At 42.5% G+C, this 27,512-nt stretch overlaps 1 protein-coding gene and 1 long non-coding RNA gene across 2 annotated transcripts in view; one reads left to right on the forward strand and one right to left on the reverse strand.

The window, feature by feature from the left end:
• Positions 1-27,512, forward strand: part of LOC139101359 (uncharacterized) — a 203,011-nt gene that overhangs the window by 94,866 nt on the left and 80,633 nt on the right. The gene's annotated exons all lie outside the window — the stretch shown is intronic.
• Positions 1-27,512, reverse strand: part of LOC139101358 (neural cell adhesion molecule 2) — a 92,032-nt gene that overhangs the window by 12,764 nt on the left and 51,756 nt on the right. Inside the window, exons 2-9 of the mRNA XM_070654430.1 lie at positions 21,452-21,581; positions 17,973-18,184; positions 17,137-17,454; positions 11,260-11,411; positions 7,868-8,143; positions 7,421-7,580; positions 4,249-4,574; positions 2,745-3,111 (exon numbers count right to left, since the gene is read on the reverse strand). Of these exons, the coding sequence (XP_070510531.1) occupies positions 2,745-3,111; positions 4,249-4,574; positions 7,421-7,580; positions 7,868-8,143; positions 11,260-11,411; positions 17,137-17,454; positions 17,973-18,184; positions 21,452-21,581 (1,941 nt within the window). The remainder of the gene's footprint in view (positions 1-2,744; positions 3,112-4,248; positions 4,575-7,420; positions 7,581-7,867; positions 8,144-11,259; positions 11,412-17,136; positions 17,455-17,972; positions 18,185-21,451; positions 21,582-27,512) is intronic.

The following is a 27,512-nucleotide window of genomic DNA, read 5'->3' on the forward strand; positions in this document are numbered from 1 at the left end:
GGCAAATCAGCGCCGCGAGGTTACGGTCGTCAAATCAATATTTGCACCTCGCCACCCTCGCACACAGAGAACTAGAGTGCAAAGTCAGGCGTGTCGGAATTAGCGAAGAAGGAAGGAAGGAAGGAAGGAAGGAGAGAGCGAGGGGGAGAGTAAGGAGGGTTGAAATCGGCGGTGAAGGCCGACGACGAAGAGAGGATGTGGAGGGAACATGAAGACGTGGGATGGCGAGACTACGTGGTTGGTGGCGTTGGAAATCGGTGGTAAACTGAATTAACCCCGTGTTGACCCGCGACCGTATGTTACCAATGACTTTCTATTACGTTGCCGGAACCGCACGAATAGAGTCTATTATAATCGGAGCATTGCTCAGAATGGAAAAGGGGGCGATCGAGGCCCCGTCAGTCCGGGGATGCTTGTGCAAATGTTATGCTACCCAATCGTTCGTACATCGGCACTGCTCGCGCGAGAGGCTCGTTGTATTTATTGGCCCGACTCGTAATATTTGCCGAAACAAGAAGCACGCAGCAACCTTTTACTTTTGCGTATTAAAGCGGCGGAAGCTAGCTTCCGTTCGCCGCAGCTGAATTCGAGCACGCCAACCTTCCAGCAATTTTTGGTATGTAATGCAGTCTGCAGCACATCGATCAACCCGGCGATTACGTTCTTGCGTTTTGGCTTTTTCGTGTCGACGAGCGACAGCACGAACAGACGCTCGGACGATAAGTTCTTTGAGTTTGATGCCTTTCAAGTTTGCAACATGGTTTAACACCACCAATATTACAAGAAAATGTACCGAGACGTCAGAGAATGTTTCCCCTTTGCCGTTACACGAAAAGAGAAAGAGTTCTCTCGACAGTGCGAATAAATAATTCCTTTGATAAATAAACTTATCAGAGAATAAATATATATGTTAAACTTTTTTTTTAGCCCGCTTTCTAAATTGCCAGTTTTTATCGATCGCAAGATAGGCGCGATATATATTTTTTTTAAATCGATTAAATTTGTAAGCCTACGCGGAAAAAAATTAAATTGTATTATTACCTAATTAACAAAAATTAAATAAGAAACAAAGTTACTTTAATTTATTTTTTCGTCGTAATCTCAATTTCTTACGTACAAAATGATAAAATAATTCTCTTAATAAAAATAAATATCCTGACAGCACGTACGTGTACCTTCGCGATTAGATAAACCTCTCCCTTTTTTCGCTATTTCGAATTTCTTCGGATTCGGGTCAAGGGAAGGAGCCAACTGACCACAGCTCAAATCAACGCAGGACGCGCGCTGTTTGCTATTTCCCCATGGAATCACATGGGGAGTCGTAGAAAGCCAGTGAAACTGTCACGTCCCGTGCACCGAAGCGGGTATAGGTGTTCGTTGATTGAGAGTAATCTGTTTTGTTAATTGCAAGGTCCGCAGAGCCCGATACCTGTGGTTGCGTTGTGCTGCGTTCAGCATTACAAACTCTCCTACCGGTACTAGTCGCTTCCACCTCTATCCGGGCGGTAGACCACCCGCTTACCTCCCGTTCTCCTCACATCCTGGCTCACAACATCGCCGACCACAGTGTGAGCCTGTCGTCGGGAACAGCGAGGAGACTACGGGGGTCGGTTAACCGACTAATTGCAATACTGACGCGTCTGTTCGCAGTATTTGTGAAATTGCGATCATATCCGCCGTCCTTGCGACGGCTATCACCGGGTATAATAGGCGCTATCCGCGCGCGCCGTAACCACACCCGCGTCCGAACGCACGCTAATGGACCGTCAAAAGCGAAATTCAACGGAAGTTTTTTTTTTTTTTTTTTTTTTTTCTTTTATTTTTCCGGCCAGGCCGCGTCATTTTTCAGAGAGCACGTCCGCTCCGCTCGGTTTTCAACAAGACCCGACGAGAAAAATGTAGCGCGATTGTTATTGCTGCAGCAACCGACGATCGACGAGCGTAAATGCAGGAAGTCGGGAAAGGAAACTGGTTTAGTCGCGGGTTGATAAATACAATGCAATCACTCTTTTTTTATTTGCCGCAGTTAGCGAAAATTCTACTTCGCATGAAGCGCGAATATTTCATTTGCAAAGGTACTTTGAAGCCCTATCCATTCCGCGCGGTGTGGAGAAGCGAGACAATTAACGTGCCATAAGTTCTCTTTCTCTCTCGTTCGTACTTTGCATAGTATAAGATATTCAAACATAACGTAAAGCGTATATCGTAAAGAGAACTTTATGTGACACTACAACGCAAATTTACATCGCTACAGGTTTCTTTATCTAGTAACTTTATAAGTCAGCCAAATTGTGCTTGTCATTCGTTTACGACTTACTCGGAGACATTTTAGACTTAAGATCATTCTCCCTCCCTACTTACACGTAATACGAGAATAATCATCTTCGCTAACGAGAAAACTTCGCGTAGCTTCTCTTAAACGCAGAATTCAGCCCCGACATTCTTGAGATAAATCGTTACATTTACAGCGATTATCGAAATTTTTAACAGTTTTACGGCTGCCTTCATTGAAAACTTCTCAGTTAAAGTTTTATATTTGTCTTTTTGCAAACCGTATTTCTTCGGAATAAATTAAAAAAAAAAAAAAATTAGAAAAATAAATAATAATAATCTTACTTTAGACAGAGTATCGATACAAACTCCGTTATACGTATGAATAAAAGCAAAGGGCGAGAGACAACGGGTCTCGTCTCGTCGATGTAAAAGTAGACTCAAAAACTAAAATAAGAGTTGATTGTACTTACCAGTTGTGTACATAGCAACACCCTTCAAAGTTACTGGCTCAAGTATGGCAGGTTCGCTCCTTCCCTTCGCGTTAATCGCGTAGAGGAAAAGTCGATAGCTTCTTCCCGTCGTTAGTCCCGCGACTTCGAAAGTCGGCCCGTTAGGACTCGCTGGCACGGTTTTATTTAAGAGAATCGGGCCACCTTCTTCATCGGACACGACTTCCAACTGATAACTGTAGATCGGAAGACCTCCGTCGTAGCCCTCCAGGCACCGGACCACCAGCCCGGTGCCCGATTTCGTGCCGAGCTCCTCTATATCCAGAGGAGCCGACATCTCCGTGGCACTGCAATTGTGGAGAGCGTACGGACGACCCGCGGCTATAACCTGAAACAAGCAGACCGTAGATAAAATTTACTTGCACTTAATCGATCAATGTACTTTTTTATCGCGTTACGAGCGGCGCCGAGTTCAATTTCTCGCCCGTGGGAACCAAGTCTAGACCGAGTGGTAGTTTCTTAATGCAGCCTCCACGTCGTACCACCGCACGCAACTACATACTCTAACAATATAGTTAACCGCTATGTTTACATCGTGCATTCTTCTATATCGCAATTTTTACAATAGGGAAAGGAGCGATCGATCTTTCCAGCAGCGGCGGTAAACGACTTTACACACGTTCGAAGACTCATATGCATATCAAATACGGGTACAGTTTGTATCGTCAAAGAAGGCAACCCTCGCATTCTTTGTTGATGCCGTCGATCGATCAAAATGAAAATGTATGGAGCATAGTGATGCCGGAGTATACAATGTATGAAATTTATGAAGGAAATGGCTAGCAACATGACGCACGTCGTGTAAATACTGGAATATTTGAGACATACAGTATATACGAGTGATTCAACCACTTTTCGATCGAACATATCGATACGATTGAGAATCGTGACCGACGTAATAATCGCGAGAATCCCATATTTCAACCTTATCAATTAAGAACATCTCTCTCGACGATCTTCGTACGAAATTCTGTATTACGATTAACGATAAGGCACCATTTCTACGTACGTGTGTGTAAAATTTTTAAGATTACTCTAACAGATTGTTTTTTTAATAATTTTTAATAATTTAATAATAATTTGATAATAATTTAATAATTCTTAATAATTTTTAATAATTTAATATTTTATATTTTCTCTGTAAATCTTCGAGAAAGTTTCTATAACATATGTAGACTGACGCGATAAATCTATCTCATTAAAGATGTTTTTTAATTATCGATTATGTAGAAACGACAATTGCATTTAAAACAAAATAAATTTATAATTTCCAAGAATATGTAATTAAAATGTAGGACGATAACGAGGGGAATCGTATAGTTAAACGATAGGATATTATACACGGACGTAACTCGATACGCTCGCGCGTTAAGCTAAAAGCTCGAAATTCTGAATCGCACGATAGAAACCGCGCGAGTCGCTGGAACATAAAGAAGGGAAAAGATACAGGCGGAAAAGTACTTGCCTGAAAAAGGCAAGGTGTTCGTTGCTTGCCAACCTGGTTGCTCGCCCAGCATGCCACCGTACCGTAATCCATTTCCGTGGCTGGTGTATAGTTCAGCCTGAACCCGTGAAACTGCTGGTACTCTTTCAGGCTGTCTGGTGCGCCAGGCGCCGATACATGGGAGTAACGCGAGTGTGGGACCTCGACGAGCTCGCCGGAATTATTGAATGTCCAATGGAAAGTCAATGGCGCCGGATGGCTCTCCACGGAACACACTAACGACACAGTCTCCTGTTTCAAAGCGCCAACCACCACTTCGCTCTTGCCTTCCTTGCACACCGGCGCATCTGCAAACAAAGTCGTCGTACTTTACCAACGGTGGCCTTTCTGCGAACAACGATGGAGTAGCGCAAAGTTTGAAGTACGAAGTGATTTATGGGCCGCTTGTCAAGATTAATGTATAACAAAGTGCATGCAAGTCGACGTTCTTCTGCCTCGAGAAATTTCATTGTCCGGTGATAAGCATAAAAAGCTATTCTGATTAATTTATGTTCCCCCGGGTCACGCTCCGCACGTATAATCGTAAATCAATCGGCATTCCTTTCCTGTCGTAGAATAATATTATCGGCCGATTTAAATGGATGTTCGACGTTCTGTTTCGTTGCGCGGGCTGCGTCGGTGCTCGCGTGCGCGCGCTCGATATCCCGGAGAGATCCGCGTGTGTCAAACGGAAGAAGAAGCAGCTCGACGCCGTTCAGCCGGTTGCGCGGTCGATCGATAGTTTAATAGGAAATTCCCTTGACACCGGTATTTGCGATAGGCCGTGACATGCGGAAGTCCCACACGGCGGGAGTGATGATTTACGACCGAAAGCTAGGAATCACGGATAGAGAGACTGTCTGGTTGCAATTTGATACAGTCTATGCGATACTAAATTAATTGCCAAGATGAGAAGTTGGAGAGACGCTATACACGTTACGGTATGTACATATCGACATATCAACGGAGTGGTATCTCTGTTTACTAAAGGATAATATCTTACGTAGACGTTTCGGCGTAACGTCCGCTTTAGCCCGCTTTGCAGATAAGAGACAGTAGTCGAGAAATCAAGCCGATCTCTTCGCTTAATGCGACGGACGATAACAGGCAGTAATAATTAAGATAATCGAAAAATTTAAAGTCGAACTAACATAAAACCTGAATGAATATATAGAAACGGGCTAACGACGGACGTATTTTTTATTTATCGAGAACAGGAAATAGTTGAGATAAGACGGAAACAGGCAGTATTAATTAAGATAATCTAAAAATTAAAGAAGCGTGCAAACGTGAAACCTCATATAAACAAGCGTGCTCCGAAGTGAAAATTACTTTGCGAAATATCATAAGGCGCTTTCTTGGACACGTCTCTTCCGGCATGTCTTGTGATTCTTTTATACACCAGAGATCGAGCCATTTATTTTCTTTAAATACTTTTCAACGCAGTTATCTTATTTGATTCGCCTTCCATTCGTAAAAATAATATTTTTTCTAAAAATTCGCTATTTCATCGTTCGAAACCGAGAATGATTTAGGTAAATGCAAAAATTTTATATTTGACGTGGATATGTGTTGTTTTTTTTAAAGATACAACTCTTGAATAACTTTGTAGTTACCCCAGAATAACCAGACAAATTGTTGGACCAGTGTTTGTCTTGCTTGTGAAACATTCAAACGCTACGCTTTTCTCTCTATTCTTTATTCTAGTGAACGGATTAAGTGTTTCATAATAAATGTTTAGAGCTAGCGAGGAAGTTGAGTCACATATTATATGCACATAAATTTTTCAGAGACCAACGATAAATGTTCGTTAATTTATTAATCTTGCAATCTAGATAAAAATTGAAATTTAACTACATTTCTGAAATTTGTATTAGCAAAAAAGTCTATTCTAAAAATAAAACAATTTTTTTTTATAATTACAGAGATTTTAAACTTACGATAAAAGTTGCGGCTGTAGAGTTAGTAATTTTAATTTCTAATTTTTACTATTAGATTCAAAGTTATCAAGATTTGAATATACTTCACACATATGTATAACAATGGATGTTAACAAACTTCTAAAATTTGTGAATCAAATGTGTGTTGACCGGGAAGCTTTTCGTACTTATACGATTTGCATTGCAAGCAGTTGAAGTTGTTTGGAGCAGAATGTATAGATCTTATTACCTCATACATTCGTACGAAATAAGGATTGTAAGGATCTTAAAAATTTTTTTAAAGTTTTGCTGTTTAAAAGTATTAAAAAAAAAATTATTAATAATATATTAAAATAAAATCACGTAATAAATTTATTATCTTAGCGTCGCCCAATCGAATTGATAAAAATACGCCGTATATTGTACAAAATAAATTTAAATTTATCGTAAAGTAATATTATCGTACTGCAAAAGGAAATAAAAAAATTTATAAATGAATCGCGTGAGATAAACGCAAGAGACGAGTCCTTTGCATTGCATGACACATTATTCGCACGTATACAATTATATCGTGACGTGATCACGGATTGTTCCGAGTCCCATGCGAATGCGAAAGATCGACGTCGTCAACTCCAAAGGGGGTTTTGGAACATCGGGACGGATCTGCGATCTCCTTTGGTTACGTACACCTCGCTGTACGTCTGCTCCGGCCTAGCTTAGCACATTGCCAGCCTGCGTTCACCCACACATGAATATTCAACTACGCTTTACATACATTGAATATGCATCGCAGTCCTTCCTTCCCTCTTAGGTCATTTACAAGATGCAGATACGCCAGGCTGGCACCAGGGGCACCGACCATTCTAATAGAATAACCCGCGTTCTGTGTTTCACAGAAAACTATACACCCTATCTACCGCGCTCCTCCCTCCGTCCCCCCCTTTTATCTTTCATCCCGCGTCTCATCGCCCTCCGACTTAACCGCCGGGTTCGTTCCTCATGCGTTCGACAAACGCCTTGCTGTACTCGCCCCCTGTGTGCACCACGGAGGTGCTTACCATCGATTAAGTAATTATCGAGGGATCGTAGCTGCGAGAGGGAAATTGGGGAACCAACGTTTATGAAGGACATATGCTACAATGCTATTAAGGCTATTGTTTACCCTGGCCAATTTCCGACCGAGATAATTTGCCTAGTAATTATATGAGGAACTGTTAATTGTGCCTTTAACTTACACATTATCTGAAGAGACACTGGATTACTGGCCGTTTTCCCCTCGCTGTTCGCGGCGAGGCAGGTGTAATCGCCGGCGGAGTAACGAGTCAATCCTTGAAGCACCAAAGAGTGGTCGCTCAGAACAACACCCGCTGTAGAATTATTCTTTAATTCCTTCCCCTGAAACAACGCACAATTTCCCGTAGCAATGGAATCTGAATTTAGCGCAAGACCGTGTTGCTTAATTGCAATTATAATGTAATTTGAACGCCCGCGCGCAAACGGAGCTAACTGAATGTTGCAATAAAGAACGCGTGGAATATTACGCACGCAACTTATCTAATGGAGAACGAATTACATTTGCATAAAGCGGCGGGAGAGCGGGCGCGCGTACAACGAAACGCAAATATACCGTGAAATGTTTCCTCGGATATCGTGATGGACACGCGAATGCTCGCGATACTTACATCTTTAAACCAGGCGAGCTTGTACACCTTTGGATTCGCTCGCACTTTGCATTCGAAGTAAACGTCGTCGCCCTCTTTGATGTCATCCGGATTCAGCGTTTCGCCCATCCTTAAACTGACCACCGGCTGGTATTGTACGTCAAGCCGCCACTTGTCCTCCAACGCGCTGTCCGATATAAGAGGATTTTCCGCACGGCATGTCAAATATTTACCGTCGTCCTCTATAGTTGGCACGAAACTGAGGATGCTCAAAGTTTGATTGTTCTCGAGCTGATACTGTAATTAAATATGCACATCGGTTTTAAAAATCCGAACGTTCCGGCAGTGTCTGTTTTATCGAAAATATGAATTTTATTCCGGCATCGATATTCCCAGTATTGATGATCAAATAACGTTGGTTTCGAAAAATTCTGTTAATATAACAATTAATCGAAAAAATTTAATGTAAAAGACTTTTAAAGATTTTTTTTTTTTTTTTTTCGTTGATATAACAAGTTCAAACAATTAATTTAATCTTCGTGGAAAATTTCACGTCGTATTCATAACGCCTACTTCGCGGAATTAATTAAGATATATAGCTCTCCAGATAAAGATTAAAAAAGTGGCCGGTTTATTGATGGAACAAACTAATCAGGCTATTAATACAATCCGTTATCTTTAGGCGATTCGCACATTTCTCATTTCTTGCTTCGAAAGCGCCATTCCATTTTTCATGCGGCGTCACGCGTTTGCTGCTAATATTAATTTAACATCGTTGGAAGCTGTTAGGCCAAAGTGATGCCGAAATAAAAGAGCGCCGGGGATTAACGGTTTTTCAAGATTTATGATGCTTAGAGCAACGACGGGAAATGGAGGTCGAAGCGGGTGCGGGTCACATCGCTGACGCTTCCTCTCTCCATCACGGCCCCGTGGTCCCTTCCCGCTTTCACGATGTCATTTTAATGATAGCGCCATCGGGCACATATATCGGAAAAGCCACGTATCCGCATCAGTATCGCGAATACGATGAATGGAAGTAATGGTTCGTCAGGATGAATGTGGTGGGCTACTGTCTCTCACTCTTATAAACCTCCACCGATCGCGGCTCATCTCCCTCACCCCTTCGTCTCGCTTACCCTATCTCTCGTGCACTTTTTTTTTTTTTTTGTAAGCTCCGCTGCGTTGTACTTTTAGTGCGCCTGCGACGCGATCGAATTTTCCGATAAAACCCTTTGGACAGTCCTACACACGGGCATATCGCGCAGGTAGATTGTACGCGAATCGACGTTACGATCACAATGCTTCGCACACGTCGTGCAAGTGTTACGGTATAGGATATTTTTAATCCGTTATTTTTAAGAAGATGTAAAAATTAAATAAACGTCATTTTTCTTTGTACGCTTATCGTATCGCGGGTAAAAAAAAAAAAAAGAAAAAAATGAGAAAGCTCTTCCCTCGCAGAAGCTCGTTCGGTGTTTGCAATTTACAGCGGAGTGAAAACCTCATGATGAACTAATGTATTTATTGTATTTGCTTACGCGTAAAAAAAATTCGTATTACAATTAACTTTTGGTGAATATTACGTTATCGTGTGTGCAGTAATGGTCGTCACGAATGCTTCAAACATTTTCTCTCGCAAATGATTATGAAATAATGGCGCGGCAAAAATATATGATGTAATCATAAAATCGTAACGCCGCTTTGTCATAACCATAAAATTCTGATGATCGAAATACTGAATGCCTTTCATCAGCGAAGCTTATTTAATACACTTTCATGTGTGATCCACGCAACAAAAATGATAAAAGTTTCAAACAATTTCAATACACATTTTGCAATCTGTCTAACGTTAAAATATATCATTACGTGCATTTACATACAAGGCAATATAATTGTACTTTATTACAGAGACACTTATGTCACTAGAATCGATCACGTTGTATGTTGTTTCTTCTGTAACTTTACATGCGAATGGCGAAATTATCATTTATTGCTTCATTATTGTTAACTAACCACAGCTATAACATCGATCAGTAATATCGGTTTGCATGTCACTTTAATATCTATGCATAATTATCTTGAACATTATAATATCATGAATATGCACTATAGCGCATATAAATACTATATCATTCAATGATCACAAAGACACAGATGAATGTTTCATATTTGCCATTTCAATTGTTAAATTTCAATAACTGATATGCTACAGCATGACGTTCATTCAGAGGAGATGACGAAAACGATACGACACGTTATTTATTGTATCATTGCAACATCGATCAAAGTATTTTTATGTGAAGCAAACAAACTCCGGAAACGCGAATTCGTGGAGAAGCTTTCCGGGGCAAGAAAAACAGTTACATTTCGAGAGACGTTTAGAAAATTTAACACTTTCAAGCATTACTGACGTTTGAAACATTTCGTGGCACGGACGGCGATCGGGGACATCTACGTCGAAAATAGAAAAAGAAAGTTGAGTTTCGAAAGTTTATCAAGCGAAGATCCACTGGATCGTTCACGAACTTCTGTACTCTCAGTGCGAAAGAAGTGTCGAGGTATGTTCAGGGATCAAGGCGGCGGGATGAGCGGACGAAAAAAGAGATGGGGCAGGGGCGCGAAAAGTCGCCGGCAAGAAAAACGAAATAACTGCATCGTCCTAACTTCTGGACGAATCGTCGTAAACTGCGGCAAGTTATGGGACGTCGATTTCAAGAATTTCCTCCCCCTTCCTCCCCCCCAATTGTGCGATGCACTTCAGCAACGCTTGTCGCTAGCCGTTGTTAGAACTCGACGACGCGAATGTTCGCGTTCTCAATGGATAGGACCGCGACATTGCATGTAAAAGCATTCGTCGCAACTTTTCTAAATTATAACAATTTGAACTCAAAACCGAGAATTAACCATGTTCTTTTAAATTGTAGTGTCACAGCATTTGATCGACACTCGACATTTTATATTTAAAATACATTTTCCTCTGTGTTTTTTTTTTTTTTTTTTTTTTGTGGTGTCGATCAATTTTACGTTGTAATAGAATACCTTTAGTGAAATACGAATCAAAGTGAAATATCGTTTGAAATGTCCTTGAAATATCGAGGTGCAAAAAAATTTTTACACCGCGAATCCAATACATGAGTTTGGCGACTCTCGGTTTTACTCGTATTATTATTTTATAACAAGAGCATTATGAACTTGCTTTCGTCGCGAGAAAGTTACAAATTGAGTGTCGACGTTTAACATCTTCAAATAAAAGAGCCTCGGAGAGGAACTTTTTATTAAGTAGCCGCGAACGTTTGCTTTTCCTCCCGCATTTAATCGACCTTCTTTCTTTAAAACGATGTCTGTTTTCATTTCGTTCCATGGCGCACTTTTTTTTTCACATATAATTTACATGCAATATATAGCGAACTTACGGTTTGAGCCGTCTTCATGATTGGCTTGTTTGCTTTCCACCAAGTAATCACCGCCTCTGGTCGTGAACCGCTCGTACGACATTCCACGTCGTAATTTTTATCGGCTGAAACTCTCGTTTCCTTCGTCAGGATTTGAACTATCAATGGTTTTACTGGAACAATGAAAAAAAAATGTGGTTGTTTCCCTGTAATTACTGTAAGCTATAAAATGGTTTATTTTTCAGACATTTTTACTTATTAAAAAAAAAAGTTACAATTTAATAAACGCAACATCCTAATTTTCAAACAAAAGAAAAGTGCATTTTGCACGCAACGTTAGTCACATTTATTAATTGTATAAATGTGTTTTTATTTCAAAAGATAGATGCATATTATTATACGCGCTAAAATAAAAACTTATTTTTATATTATAAGTTTATTAAGTTTTTATTTCTCTTTCTCTCTCTCTCTCTTTGTTCATTCGAAAAAAGGTGCACGCTACAAAGATAAATTAAGTTATATTGTTAAGCATTGTCTGCGCGTGCATAGCCAAGTTTCTACTATGGCGGATTTTAATTTAATTAACTTTATTCGGATCGCCACTACAAAAGCGATGGCGTTCAGTTTTGCACCAGAAAAAAATCCGAAAATAAGATTAAATGGTCGGAATAACGACGAAGCCGGACTATTTCCGAGAGTAGACGGGAAATGTATTCGTGAAATCGTTTCGAAATTTTCTGCCCAGGCAAACTGAATATGGGTAAGTTTCGCGGAAAAACAAAAGAAATTAAGAAACAATATGGAAACGCTCAGAAATTGAGATTAAAATCTCGCTTCTCGCGTTGACGCGTCGCGAATACATTTTTAACTGTTCAACTTCCGCAGGAGGGAGTCGTTCTAACTCCTGGAGAGTCCGCGAATCGAATTACCCAATTCGTAATATGACTTTGGTGTCGCACGGTCACCCTCGTAAATTTCAACGCAGAGCTCATGCGTTGCGATGGCCAAGCCACTCATACAATCCTAATTGCCATTAGTTGGCAGCCACTACTCTGAAATTGGTTCCTCCGCTTTGCTTTATGCTTTCGTCCTGACGCGCGCGCGTATATATATATATATACACATATATATATATTTGCCCGCGTCTAGAATAGAATAGATCCGACAACCCTCACGCTAATCCATCTGTACGTTTGCACTTATAGAAACTTTCGTTCATTCGTATAATCAACTTCCGCGTCCACTCGTCCGATAATCAAGAGTCCATTCGATCAGATTAGTACCACGAGCGATAATACGGTCTGAATCGCTTTGTTCCTCACGCAATAAAGAATCGGCGCAATCCACTTTGAGCGGATGTCCCGGGGGGAGATTAGGTTTTAATTAAAACATGTCGAGTGCGCGATTACGTTCGAGGGGTAGCTTAGTTTTGCACAAGGTGGGTCTAAAATACGTATGAAGGCCCGATAGCGGCGACGGCACAGATTGTATCGACGGGGCATCACTCGATGTGTCGGGGCATCGCGTGTACGTCGATCGCGATCGCGCCTCGCGATCCCCGAGGAACGAGAAAGGATTGTATCTATTTTCGACGTTCAATTAGAGCAAAAGCACGCAAAGCCGGTGTGCAACTGCTTGGGCGAGTAGCGATGTTTGATTCTTGCTACGATACCCGTGGAATCAATCCTTCGGCATTGCGGTTCTGTTGTCATTCGTAATTCAGTGATTGCCGACAGCTTTGACAAATTGCTCCACTCTATCAATCGTGTTAGATATCGCGTTCGCACGCCTGGCTTTAGACTCGCTCTCTCTCCCGTTTTCCTGAATGCTGTAATTCACAAATCTTCATACGAATAATCAAACGGAAAAGAGTATACGTTTGAACAAAATGGTTGAAAACCGTATAAAAGAAATCTTGAAGGCTATATATTTTTACGGCTAGTAAAATGTCGCGTTGAATTCAGCAGGTCAGTCGATGTCGCAACGTTAATGCCACGACTGGGCACGGCGGCGTACGTTTTTCGCACCTGCGTAAGAGTCTCCGGTTTTATCGTTAGCCGTAATGGGCGTTCATCAAGTTTTAGTCGCGTATTATCGTGCCAGTGCACCGGGGCGCGATGCCATTTACGTACATCGGCGAACAAACGTCCGTGAATTAACGCTCGCTGCGGGCCGAGCCCTAATGGTTTCACGCGTGTTTACCGTGGCGTTATCGTTTGTTCGAATAATTTCCTACGAGTCGACGCCCCCGACCGGGAGCACTTATCAAACCCGGCGCTCTTCGCACCTTCCCCATTTATTTCCAAGCGGCTGAACGGCCACCTGCTCTGTCAGAAAGCGCGGCGCCGGCCGAAATCAATGCCCCCTCGAGAACCCGTCGACGACGAGAAGCGCACCTCGGCGGGTAGAAATCTCTCGTTCTTATCGAGAAAACCGGGCCGAGATAACTCCCTGATGAATGACGATGGCGTCCGCGCCGCGTCATGGTAACGCGACCTAGCTGGAGGGACGCGGATTATTAATTATTATCAAGCGTAGCAGGTCCCCGGCGCGTATGACCGCGCACAAATGTGTGCCGCGTGCGTGCGCCGATGCACGCACGACCGGACGCGAATTAGCGCGATTGCACTCGGTAAGCCTAGCGGGCCGTTTATCACATTGATGTCGACTTTAATTCTTACCCGGCGGCACGAATTGCCAAGCACCGCGCGAAAAACCCGCCGACTGTTTGTTTCATCCTTGCAAAAAATTTATGAGCAAAGCGCATTTGCATGCTACGCCACAGATACTCCGGACCACTCCGAAAGCTTTCGTCACGCCAGCCGCGTCACGCATTTCGTGCCCACTCACTTATTCCTTGCATTCTCGCTGCGATCGAATCTCGTCCCGCAGCGACACGACGCTGTTACGAAATGCACGCTATTACGAGTGCCTTAGTCCTTAATTTATCTGTCGTTGTGTCACAGAATATCAAATTAATTTTTTTTAATATATTTTTTTCATTACTTTTTTTTTTTTATATTAAAAAGCGATCGCGAACTTATATCTTTGGTCTTTACCGCGGGAGACGGAATCTCGTTCCATCAATCTCACCCAATTTGAGATAAACTTCAAATGCGAGAAGTTAAATCTTGATAAGGAAGATAATTTATTGTTCAAAGGCGTTTAATAGCTCATTAAAGTTTTAAGCCGATTTATATGACAGTAATTAAGAATGAATTGCTATTATTTCCCCGTCGAATTCGGTGTGCATTGCAATGTATGAATTAATAGGCATCACTCGTGAGTTGTAATATATGTATTCAAATATATACAAGAGTATGCCCGCGTCTAGTTACACGCATATTGTCTCATCATTTATGCTTGATATAGGATTATGTTCATGCGAACTGCTTTCCTGCATAATTAACTAATGTATAATAATTCTTTGAAACAAAAGTGAATGTCAATTTAATTCGAAAAAAAAGAAGAGCTACGCGAGCAAATATAAAACATCCGCTCTTTTACATAAGAATTGTTGGAATAATAAGTTTGAAATAAAAACGACGACTTACAAGAGAAACCTATTATTTTTGTGAGAAATATAAAATTATGATTTTATTAGAAATACAGCAAGTAGCGATCAATTAACGTCCTAGTTAAAGATTATCTTCCAATAAAAACGATACGTGCCGAGAAATATTTTATAAGAGAGCGACAGCTTCGATTTTTTTGCAATTTCGTTTTTTTTATTATTATTATTAATCGTGCTGTGAAATAGAGTTAGCGTGCGGCGTGTGTATCGCGGATCTCCCAGTTAATCCGCGCTTCTCCCATAACGTACGACGTAAGGCTGCCGGGGGGCGTGTGCACGTGCAACGTGTGATCGGCGAGATCAATCGGCTCACGAATTAGCGCCTCTTGCAGCTCCGTCAAGCACTAATGCTTTTACGCGTGTTTACATTAACGTTATCGCCGCCGGTTCGAATAGAGCTCCTTCCTACCTCGCCGCGGCTCTTCGTTCCCTTCCGTTTGGAACGACGTTACTGGGTCATTACAAGTCGAACCCTCTCCAGCCGCCACTTACGCGATATCTTAGCGCTCGGCGTCTTACGTCGCCCGTCACCCACGCGTGAGGCACCCATACGGACGTTCTCCGTCACACGATTATCGACCGTACGCCGACACATGCTCACTTCGAACATGGACGCACTGTCGCACGCCAAGTGCTCACGAGGTAACACGGAATCGAAGCTGCGGACCGAGAGGCACGCGATTCACTGATCCGTCTTGCGAGAGGCGTTACCGTTATCTTCATCGGCCAATCTCACCCGGACGACTAATAGGTTCAGCACGTGAATACCTTGGCCCGGCTATAGGACCCACGTGAAAAGGCCTCCGGTGCATGTATGTACGCCGTGTGACCGTTCGGGCGATTCGCCAGAGGTGCACGGTACGTGAGCCTGCCTAAAACCACGCGCTGCCATGGAAGGGAAACGCTGATTTACATCGGTCTCCATCGCCGAACTGTTCTCGTGAATTCGTTTCCTTACGGGCGACGTCAGATTCTGTCGATAGATTATTCTCGGTGCGGCTCTATACGAAACGCGAAGCCTGCAAGACTGACCGGAGGAGAGATTTCGTACGCGACAAACGAGGGTTGTCAAAATGAATTATAATTCACACGCCTGCATGCATTCGCGGCTAGCATTCTATTAACGCGTTTAAAGGTCAGCGACTTCATTACAAAAGTAGCGACACTTGTCGCGCGGCAAAAAGAAATGAACGGTCATTCAGGAAAAGGTCCTCTGGATAGAGAAGCGTACAAAACGTGGTTAAATATTTTTTTTTAATTTTTTTAAATTTTTTTTTTTTTTGTTTCTTCTTCCGCGAAATACGTGCGTCAACTTGTCGGTAGTTTCATGTCTAACCCAACGCGCAAATGGAGAACTCTCGTAGCTCGTTATGCACGCGATAATTGCGTACTTACATTAATGATTGCATGGAACTACGTATATGCAGCACTTTGCGTCCGCCGGGCACGTTTACGCGTTTAACGGGCCGCGTTATATATAGCGAAATGTTAGAAAATGTAAACAATAATTTGTTACATCCCATTGCGAAATGATTGTCGGAAGCAAGAACGTAACGCGACACAGCCGCTTCGTAACGATACGTAAACGTAGTTTCCTACCGCGGTGCTACATCATTTCGAGGTATCAGTACGTTAGTTTATGAAGTGCTTAGTAACAATACTAACAAGTTTTTATCCACAAGTTTTTCGACTCGCGAGCAATTTGAACTAGTTATGCTGCCCGTTTGATAGATCGCGACTCCCGTAAAAACATGTTTAAAAAGCATCATTGTAACGAGCATGCAATATTTCAAAGATCGACAAAGTAGATCGCGCAAGCGGAACGTTTCTTGATCTTCATTCAATATGAACGTATATTAGAGTAATCGGAAATTCGTTTTGAGCATTGCCAGGAGGAGCCTTTATTTTTTTTTTTTTTTTTTTTTTTTGCGGGTAATGCTCGACATGCTGACTCGGCACTAATTCTCGTTCACGGTCTATTACTCGATGAAAAGCTCTCGGCGCTTTTCTATTTATATAAAACATTATTTTGAATATGCTATTTACGCTGACGCAATCGCCCATTTCGTAACGTCCGATCGAAATTACGCTAGAATATTTTTGTGCGCCCGTTGAATCGGTCAATAGACGTCGGCATGAAAAGCAAATGTCGCTAATGTTATCGTAACGTCATAAATTAGAGGTACATTGTTACGACAACGCAAATTTAATGCCGCGCCAATTTAGTTCGCGACTATAAAAAGCGAAAGGTAGGGCGAGCAGCGCGCGTAAAATTGCACGTAAGAAATTACGGAAAATATAAAGTAATATTATGAAATACTTACGATATATATCGAGGATGAGCAATTTGGTTTGCGGTGGCACCAAGTTCGTATTGCTGGCCTGACAGATCAGCCTCGCCTTGAGGTGTTGTCGCCCTATTTTCGGATACGCCAAGTGGTTAACCGTTAACCCATCCTGGATATCGTACTGATAGGACTCGTCTATCACGGTATTGTCGAGATACCACGTCAGCTTTGGGGGCGGATTGCCACCACGAACCTCGCAAATCAGGTTTACGTCACTCCCCTCGTCGTACTGCTTCTCGATGCCCCAAACGGCCTTCGTCGCCCCATCCAATATTACCGGCTTCGATGGAGGCACTGTACGAACATGCACGCGTCGTTAGAATCCAACGCGGATGCTAATCGATCGTTTTGTACGGCGAAATGACAGTCGGCGCGAGAGATGCGTGGTGCGGTCGACGCGGTGGAATCCGGACAGAATTTCGGCGTTGTAGCAGAATTAACTGTTATAATGGCCGCAAAACAGGTCGTAGTTACGAAGTATATTACCGCGGCGGGTCCTAGTTTGCGAGGCAAACCGCGGCTTACGCCGAGATTAATTTATGCAATGTAAAGTACCGAGTTCGTAAGTCAGCGCCCACGACGAGACGTGTATATCGAAGGGCGTATATCTAAATTAAACTTTCCGTATCACGAAGAATCGAACAATTAATTTCAGCGTTAAGCTGCATATAAAACTCACGCACGAGATTGAACGTGGTTCTTGCTCCGATACTTGACGCGATCTCTATTATCGCGCCCCGATCAAAAGGACCGACTTTAATTGTTGCGTGATCACTGGTTGATTGAGTTTCACCGTGACACAATGCGCTCACCTATAACGGTTAAGTTCAGCCTTTGTTTCCGCGTCGGCGAGTTTCTGAAGTCCACCCGGCATCGGTAGATCCCCTCGTCGGTACTCTCCAGCCGATCAATGCTGAGGTGAGCTGGATTCGTCGCCGTGACAAAAAAAGCTCTTGGTCCCAATGCCAGAGGCGACGACCAAAGACGGGCGTTGTTATACTGATTGCGGTTGCGAACGTCAAAGCTAAAACAATCGATTAGCTTCTACAGTAACTTGTTAGCCATAACGATCCTATCGTTTTGCAATTGTTGTGACTCGTATTATGAGTATATTACCGCGACGATATGCGCTGTACCATTAATTATCAATGCACGATATTATATAATATGGAATTTCCGCGTTTTTCGCTAATAGGCATAGAATACTAGAACGATACCGATTGAATACGCGTCCCGTAATAAGAGTCAGTTTATCGTTGGTAATTACCGCTTTGCTCGTTATTCATATACCAAAAACTGTACCAATTTAATTACATAATTTGCAATGTAATTGCAACATATCAATTGAGATAGTATGCTGGCGTCATTATTAAAAGCTTTTGATTGAATTAATTATAGGATAAATAATGAATATTCCCTGTATATTCCTGAATATTTGCGATTGCGTTACGCCGTTTCAAGATTTCTTGCCGATTAAATATCTCCAGTTAAATGCCTCAAATTGTTTTTAAATTAAATATATTTAACCGATAAAATTGTAATCGGCATAATTTACGTTATTTCAATTTTGTAATATTTTAGATTACGTTTAATGCATTTGTAACGTGTAAAATATAACGAGGCTGCCGTGCCATTATCTCGTCGTGTAACAAAAAGCTTTAGAAACGGGCGTAAATTTAATGAACCTGGGGTGCAAACTAAAAGATTAAATTCAGAACATTACGCTCGCCGTTTCGTCGCACGATGTTAAGGCTCGCTCGCGCCGTGCGACCTTACCATTGCACAGCAGCTTCCCCGAGAAATCATTCGCGGAGTTACGATCCAAGGCGGGCTATTGGACAGGCATGCCTGTATACGGAGTCACACGGGAGCCGTTCCCGGTGCGTGATTGCATATTAAGCATCTACGATGAGAGCAGGAGCAAAGGGAGACGGATTAGACGGACGAACGAGGGATATATAAGAGACTGCGCAGGACAGGAAGAAAAGAGGCCACCCCGAGAGGCGGGGAGGGAGGGGAAAGTAGGGATACCGAGCGTTAGATCCCTCCGCTGTTCCTCCCGTGAGCGACTAAAAGTTAAATTGCGTTCCGCGACTGCACGGGAGTTCGGATTTTCACTCGTGACTGAGTAGTCCCAAAGCTATCCCACCCTCTTGCCCGCTTCCGCGGCATTGACGTTGAAATACGATTTAATTCTTCCACTTCGCACTTCCAGTGGACGAGGTGGGCGCTTCCGCGTGACGCGTTCGCCCGTCTCGTTGTCGTGGACAGGGCGCTGGGAGGAGGGCAGACCTCCGAAGGTACGGGCGCACGAGCCCGTCGACCAGCGCGAGAACGAGCCGCGGATATAACACGTTCGACCGACTTCTCTCGCGCGCGATAACCCTGAAAAGCGATTTTCTCATATCGGTCTTCTGACTGCGGCCCCCGACGTTCATCGGTGGCGAAACGACTCTCAAGATCGATCGTTCGCCTGCCTACTCACCCGACTCGTCGATCACGACTTGAGAGGCTGATTCGTCGAGACTTTCCGGGAAGGCATCGCCTACAGTCGTTTTTTCTTTATCTCGGGAGATTGCAGAGCGCAGATGAGTGTGCTTCCTTCGCGAAATCTACTCGCGCACGAGTAGTGCCCGTTATATCGAAATAACCAAGTGCAATCGATCAGTCTGACCAGCCTCAGCATTCGATAAAAACGTTTGTAGATTTTGTGTAGAAAATTAATTTTGTTTGTGTACATTATCGTATTACATCGGCTAACTTTGATAGAAAAATAATATAAACTTCGGACGTCTTATTATGGATGATGTCTCGAGCAATACTCGAGTCCCCGCAAGCAAACGCGTCCATCATCGGCTTTTATTTAGTTAGTTACCACTCTCTATTACAGCGAGCACCCGTTAAAAAATCGATCACTTTCGAGTCTCACGCGAGGAAAGAAATTCACCGGGTCACTTCGGTGGATCTAAGTGTCTTGAAACTTTCCTCGGAGAAAACGCCGGAGCGGAATGGAATTGAGTGGATTCGATTTTGCGAAGTGTTATCTATTAAGGTAAAATGCGAAGACCGCCCGAGAGATTGTAAATATTACCGGGCGTTTTGTTCGATCAAGATGCCGAGCGTTCGATATTACAGAGTAATATTGAAACTCAAAGATCTCGATCCACGATCGCGAACAAATATTCATATCATGAAGAATGCAGTCAATCGTTTAAGCTTTTCCCTCCGCCCGCCCATTCTCTAAGTAAATGAAAAACTAGATGAACTCAGCGCCGATATAGATAACCGAAGAAGAGATTCAATCATCTTGAAGGATTATGAGGGTCTTGTTGAATCAATAAAATTAACCAAAGAGAAAGGAGAAGAAGTGCCGTTTCCTTCTTGAATAAGTTACGCGCGAGGAATAGCGCGAGGAAATCTTGATGAGATGATATGCACGTCACATGAGTTACTCCTATCACGAGCGGGAGCATTGAATACACGTGCTAGGACGGAATACGTAGAAGAGAGCTATGCGCGATCATGCTCGTGTAGCCGCGCAGTTTCCTTTCCTTAACTGTCTGCCGTACGTATACGATAAGCGGGCACGATGTCACGCAATAAATATTTTACTGCAAAGGAGGGTCCCATGAAGCGAAGGACCAATGTTAAGGAACGTTAGCGAGGCCAAGAGGGAGACGTTTTAGTACGGCGGCTGCCTTTAAATTTAAAGTTCCTCGTCGTGGCGAGGATTAACCTGACTTTACAACAAGCGACGACCCTTCCGCGTTAAGCATAGGCTCCGGCATCCCTGACGTCTCCCCGCATACACTTACCGCCGCCCTTCCGCCGGCGAGGCTAGACGCATCGCCCACCTCCACGCACATATCTTACACCTTATTACATTTCTTAAATATGATCCACCCGATTCTAACGTCGGTCCTTCCCGCGGTAGTCCTACTCGACGGCGCGCCGGCTATTCTGCATGCAAAATTTCACGGGTCGCGGAAGCGAAACGACGACCCGAGTACCGAATGAGCTCCGCGGTGGAAAATAACGGGAGAAATTTCCCGGAGTCGAGTACTTGGACTCATTTCTTTTTGATTTCTCCGAGGAGGTACGTTTTACAGGCGATATGGATGACTTCTTTTTCGAGAAGATTTTTCAATGCATTTCTCTCCGATATTATATCAAATAAAAAGTATTTTTCTCTACGCAAGCAAAAAATTATTTTTTTTTTTTTTTTACCCTACAGTATAAATGTAAGTTTAAGAACTTCGAAATTTTAAAGCAATCAATGAAACCATCTTACCTGTAAATCGGTTCGTTCTTGCCTTCTTTGTACCATAATACCATGCTGATTTCATCGTTATTCATGGAACGAATATCGCAAGGAAGCTGCACCTTGTTTCCAATTACACCCTCAATGGCGATGATCGGTACTGCAAAAAAAAAAGAGATAAATTTAATATAAAAAAACTTTTTATTTCATTGAATAAAAATCTAATTTTATTTTAAGCGCTTCGGTAATATATTTTTTATTCTAATTTCTAATCAATTTTTTTTTTACTTTATCATAATTTTAATTTTAATTTGTGAAATTTAATTTAATTAAATATCACAGTGAAAGCGAGTTAAATTCGGGTACAAAACGCATTTGATATATCGACAAAAGTGTTATAAATTTCAAGACCTTTTTCCGACGACAAAGAATAATGAGCTACTTAACCCGCAAGAACACAGAGCCTGACTATGTATATACAATCTTTGAGCTTTTAACAAGGTATCTTACGTGAAATATTGTTAAGGTAGGTAAAACGTAATGCGATTTTCATAGACAAGAAAACACCGGGATTAGATCTCATTACACGAGAATCTAGCGGTGATGTACACGCTGACTGGTTAAAGGCGAGCTCGCATCCGAGCTTAAGTCCCGCCACTCTCGTCTGTGATAGGATAGACAGTGGTTAACGGTGGTTTGATGCTGCTACGGTTTTGTCTGCTCGATTAGATTTACATGTAGATGGAGATATCGCGTTTTAATGAGCTGACTACCTTCTCATCCTCCACTCTCTCTCTCTCTCTCTTTCTTTCATTCATGACAGTGACGTTGAAGCTATCTTTCCGCGACAGCGCGTTCCCTGACGTCTCATCGGACTTCTCGATCGCTTCTCGAGAAGAAGCATCGTGCCTCAAGAGCGATCGCTCCCAGGGATCCCATCGATCACCACGCTAGTATTTCGTCGCTCGACGTCTGATCGCAACAGGGTCGGCCAATCTCAAAGTCCACGGATTTCCGTCCTGGACTATAAAGCGCCGACACTTCGACGATAGAGGAAAGACGGAGAGTGGCCGAGAAAACGGATCGTCGAACGGGGTGACATGTTCAAAGCGGCTACGCGGGAGCGCACGCGCGATTCCGGGGTCTCCGCTACCGAACTCCGCGAAGATATTGCGTGAACGTGCGAAGTGTTTGCCGAAGGATCCGGAGCAATCGTGCTTGAACGCTCGGAATCTGAAATTAGAATATCAGCCAACTTTCGGCGGAGCGATAGCCGGGTCGATATGAGAAACGCGATGAACAAACATACGCTGAGCGCAGTCGCCCCTTCCGCCTTGCACTTGCCTTCGTTCTCGGTGGTGTAATAAAGTACTTTCGCGTACATTAGTAAAAAGAACAACGTGAAATCTAAAGCCCGTTATTCTTAATATCAACTTCGTTAAGCAAATGTAACTTAGAATTATTTATAATATGTTTTTTTTTGTTTCGAATTTTTACTTTATATTCTAATATTGATTTGCTTTATTGTAAATAATAATGCAAGCCTATTAATTTAGATTGTTAATTTCTGTCTCGATCGTAATTAGCAAATGCGCTTAGCATAATATGATTTAACGGTGATCCACGAGGCGACATTTATAAATCGTACGCGTTTTGCACAATTAAGACATCTTTTCGTTATAAGAAACGATTCTACGGATCGTAAAGCCGGCGCGGCACATTCTTTCGATCTCATTTAATCCTGGGAGAAGTTTTCAAGCGGTCCGGAAGGGAAACTCGAGGGAGATCCGCGCAAACTTGCGGAACGTCCGCGGGCGTGACAAGCGCCGCACGTGAAACAATTTCATTTATCACAAGAAAAATAGCGGTTTAACTCCACGAGTGGGCGTATCATACATTTTCCGCAAGTTCGTAGGAACGAGGGGAGCAAAGGGCGAGTAAAGACGACGGAAAATGGAAGACACCGAGGGCGGATCGTTTCCTCTTTGTCGTTGGCGTTGGCGACGACGACGACGAAGGCAGAACCGGCGAGTGTATTAACGCGGATAACAATCGCGGCACTAAGTCGTCCCAATAATATAGCTATTATAGCTTATCGCGTTCTCCGGCGATATTTAGAGAAAACGCAGAGGGACGAACGTATGGAGTGTTGACGCGGTGGCCTCGCACCGGGACGAAATCCGTGGGATAACTCGCGCGCGTACGTTATTGGCGGAAAAAAAAAAAAAATTTGCATTGCGGATGAGGTTACTGATACGGCGTTACGAGAGCCGAGGCGGGAAAATTATTACCCGACTAATTGGTGGACCCGCGGCGGAAATTGCCCGTGGCACGGATAACCGTGCGGGCAAGGCCGCCGCGTTGAAGTTCGCGGCGGGCGTCATTCACTGTAATACACGATCGCCTCGTAAAGATAATTTCGAATGTTTTCCCGGGGCCGTCGATCGATGGAACCGCGCGCTCGTTGAATCCACGTAATGTCTATTTTTCGCGAAAGAGCCGTGCTATCGATGCGCGATCTCGCGAGCACGCCGCACGATCGTTATTATACGAGCGGCGTGTATCCGTCGCACTTTGACGCACGCTTAATGACAGCTACGGCCCAGCTGATGGACGACGCCGTCTCTTACGGCGTGGACACGCGGGCCATGACGTGTACCTATCGGTCGTGATGAATTCTAAACGCCCACGTCGCTTCTCCGTAGGGATCGTTAAAGGGAATCGAGGTAATAAATAATCTACGTGGAAAACGAATCCATCAACGGTTACTCTCGTTAACTGTACGATTGGAGGCAACATCAAACATACGCGAGCGCGCGCTCTCGTTCTATCTTCCTTTACCGCGCGGGGAAACCATAAATAAGTAATCTTCTCGTTTCCACGAATGCGCGGGAGGGCTCTGAATCTCGAAGATGATCGCCTTGGGTGAACGCGCGCAGGACGCCACGTTTATTTTCCTTTTTATTGACGACGTAAATTTAACGGATTTTATTTATTTTTTTTTTCTTTTTTTTTTCTTCTTTTCTTTCCTCCGCTTCTCTCTGATCTCTATTTTTCTTCTTCGCGGCTCCGCTCGCCATCATGAGATGAAATACAGCGTTATTTCAATGGCGAAGCGTACGCGGCTATTTTTTCCTCAGATGATAGCCGCCAATACGTTACCGAACGATGAGACATACTGAAAAGATATGCGTTCAAACATCTACTCTGACAAAAATAGCCGAATAATCATATAAACTGTAACGAGTGCTGATAAACGTATAACACTTTTGGTATGCATATATGTGATGTTATTAAATTACGAGTAAGAGAAGAGTAGAGCTTACATGGTAATGTATCGGGTTACATAAAAATTTAGGAAATACTCATTACGCTTGATCGGGAGTAGATTTACGGTAATTCGTATGGAACGGCGATAACATTCGAGATTTAAGACGTATAATTAGCCGCCTGAAGCTGGTTAAACTAATCGAATCGTGAGTTGTTTGTTATTCTGCTCTTTCTTTTTTTTTTTCTTTCTTTCAGTGCTATTAATCAGACGATAAAACGAACGTTATCGCAACCGTGTGCTTTAAAATTATAGCTCTACGCGATTATTGCAGAAATAGCGATGACGCCCGAGGCAGTACTTTCTCGACAAAGTAGTCTTTCAAACGGTTTAATATTAATTGCGTATTACGTGAACGCTGCTTGTTGGTATAATGGATGAATGGTGATTCTTTGATATACTGGCTTCGAGAAAAGAGATCTGAAAGAAATAATGCGCGAGAGACGTCGAAGCGTTTGTAAAATGATAAAAGTTTCTTCGTCTGTATTCTCGAGGTGTATACAAGGCGAGCGGGCTTAATTTACGTAAGCGTAGTCGAATGACTTAATGGAAAGGGGCCTAGAGTTTGATTATATATTAAACACGGCCGTGTTTTCAACAATAATAATGGATCTTAAAGTTGGAGATACTCGAAGCTAAATTGATATAGACGATGACGAGAGGGACCCTCGGCTGACGTCGGGCCGCGCGACACGCGTAGAAAATACATTTAAGACGTAACGACGAGACGTAGAAGCCGAATTCATTTGTCATATTCGTAACTACCATGTAGATAAGTGCTCCAATTTGCGTCAAGACGTGATCGGTCATACACTATCTACATATATATACATATATACACATATATACTTGATAACGAGAATACTTCGATGTCGCTGAATTATTTCCCCGATAATGAGATCACGAACGACACGTAAAAAGCGGAAATGTTCCAATAAGTTTGTTTCCATTAAGTTTCTCGAACAAAAAAAAGAAAAAAAAAAAGCTGCGAGTACAACGAAACTCCACGAATTATTATACGATAATAAAAATTTTCTAATCAGCAGTTTGACCAAGTTTGGAGACAAGAGCGATCATTAGTGCAATGCTAGCGAGAGGACAAGGAACGCCCGATGAGGAGGAATAATTCATAATTTGATACAATCCTGCGGGTATATTATACGCGAGGCTTCGATTTTTAAAGTAGACCTTTCACTGGCCGAGTGAAGTACGTGCGGTTATCGCGTACGGATGAAAAATGTTATTCAAGCCGTTGCGACGAAGAATCGATAGTTCAGTCTCTTGCCTAATAGACTTAGATAAATCATTATGTCCCCGAAAGATAATCAAAGACTATTCACCGGCGAGGTATACGGGTCGGCGTCGAATCGAGTTTATTTACCAATCGCGTGCTTAATCTCTGCTAATTACCATAGCCATTACGCCGTGACTTTTACTAACTACAACTTTTGCCACCTGGCTGTCGCGGCGCGGTGAAAAAAAAAATTATTGCATACCCAGCATCAATCTATTTCAACCGCTTCATTCGAGCGGTCTTGCATTTATTCATAAATTTCACAAAATTATCATCACAAATACATTTTAATTTCACGTAAGGCAAAAATAAAATTGTCGACGGCTCAAACCTATGAGATTTATGGTTCGTAATTACGAGCTGGCAGTTAATTAATTCGTAATTTGTTTTCGGTGCTTTATTAGCATGAGGCCGTTATTTTGTGGTACTTACGAGTTATTACAACATTCTTCTTCCTTCAAATATTACCGCGATCCAATCAATTATTATGATTTTTAATTCCGCTTATTGATCTCGCAACAAATTATGTATATCATCAATTTACCCTGATTAAGCAAAGCCGATTTATAAGGCGTCGCGACAACAAATTATATATCAGCAACCAGCTAAAGCCGACGATAATCTACTTATGCATCCCATATTTGAAAAATAAATTTAGCTTTAAATTTGTCCTTTAGATAACATGTAAAATTACTTATTATTTATGTAAACGCACAATGTGTGAATATATCACGCGATGAATTAATTTCCAAAAGTAAAAGTGAAGGAAAGCTGACTGATAAGTATTCTTGGTTACGAATATTTCTCATTCAAGTATTTACGTAATCGCGGAATCTTTAGTTCGAGTTACAAAGAATTTAATTTAATTCACGTGGCCGGATGTTACAATTGTACCTGATATTTCTTGTTACATTCATTGCTATCATTAAAAAAATAAAATAAAATAAAAACAAAAAAACAAAAAACAGGGCAAATTATTAAATTATGTAAATGGCTTATTGTACAGAAAAGAGACCTGAGCTGTGCGAGGTATCCGAGTCCTCGCTTTATAGGATAATAAATGGCGCAATATAAAAACGCGTATAAGCTGTTTGCAGCGCGGACGTTACGACTCGATGGCTGAAATGGATGTGCAAACAAAGAAGTTCCATTTTCGCTGTTCACGCGCATCTTCGCTCGGATTATATGTAGATCATCGTAAAAATTCACGGCACTAAAGAGCGGTTTTTGTCCCGTCCTCGTATTTACCCAAGAACGTATTTTAAAAATCATTGTAACCGGAGCCTTCACGGCGCATTCGGTCGCGGCAAGAAATCTTGAATTTTCCTCGTAGAGTGCGGGATGCTTTAAACTCCTCTTTACGACGCTCTATAGTCGCATCACGATCCTTGCGTCTGTTTCCTCCGCGAATAACAGCTTTCGCATAGAACAGAACAGTTCTGTAGCGAAGCTTTACAGTTCTCGAGTTC

This window comes from Cardiocondyla obscurior, linkage group LG03 (genome assembly GCF_019399895.1).
Source record: "Cardiocondyla obscurior isolate alpha-2009 linkage group LG03, Cobs3.1, whole genome shotgun sequence".
Taxonomy (NCBI): domain Eukaryota; kingdom Metazoa; phylum Arthropoda; class Insecta; order Hymenoptera; family Formicidae; genus Cardiocondyla; species Cardiocondyla obscurior.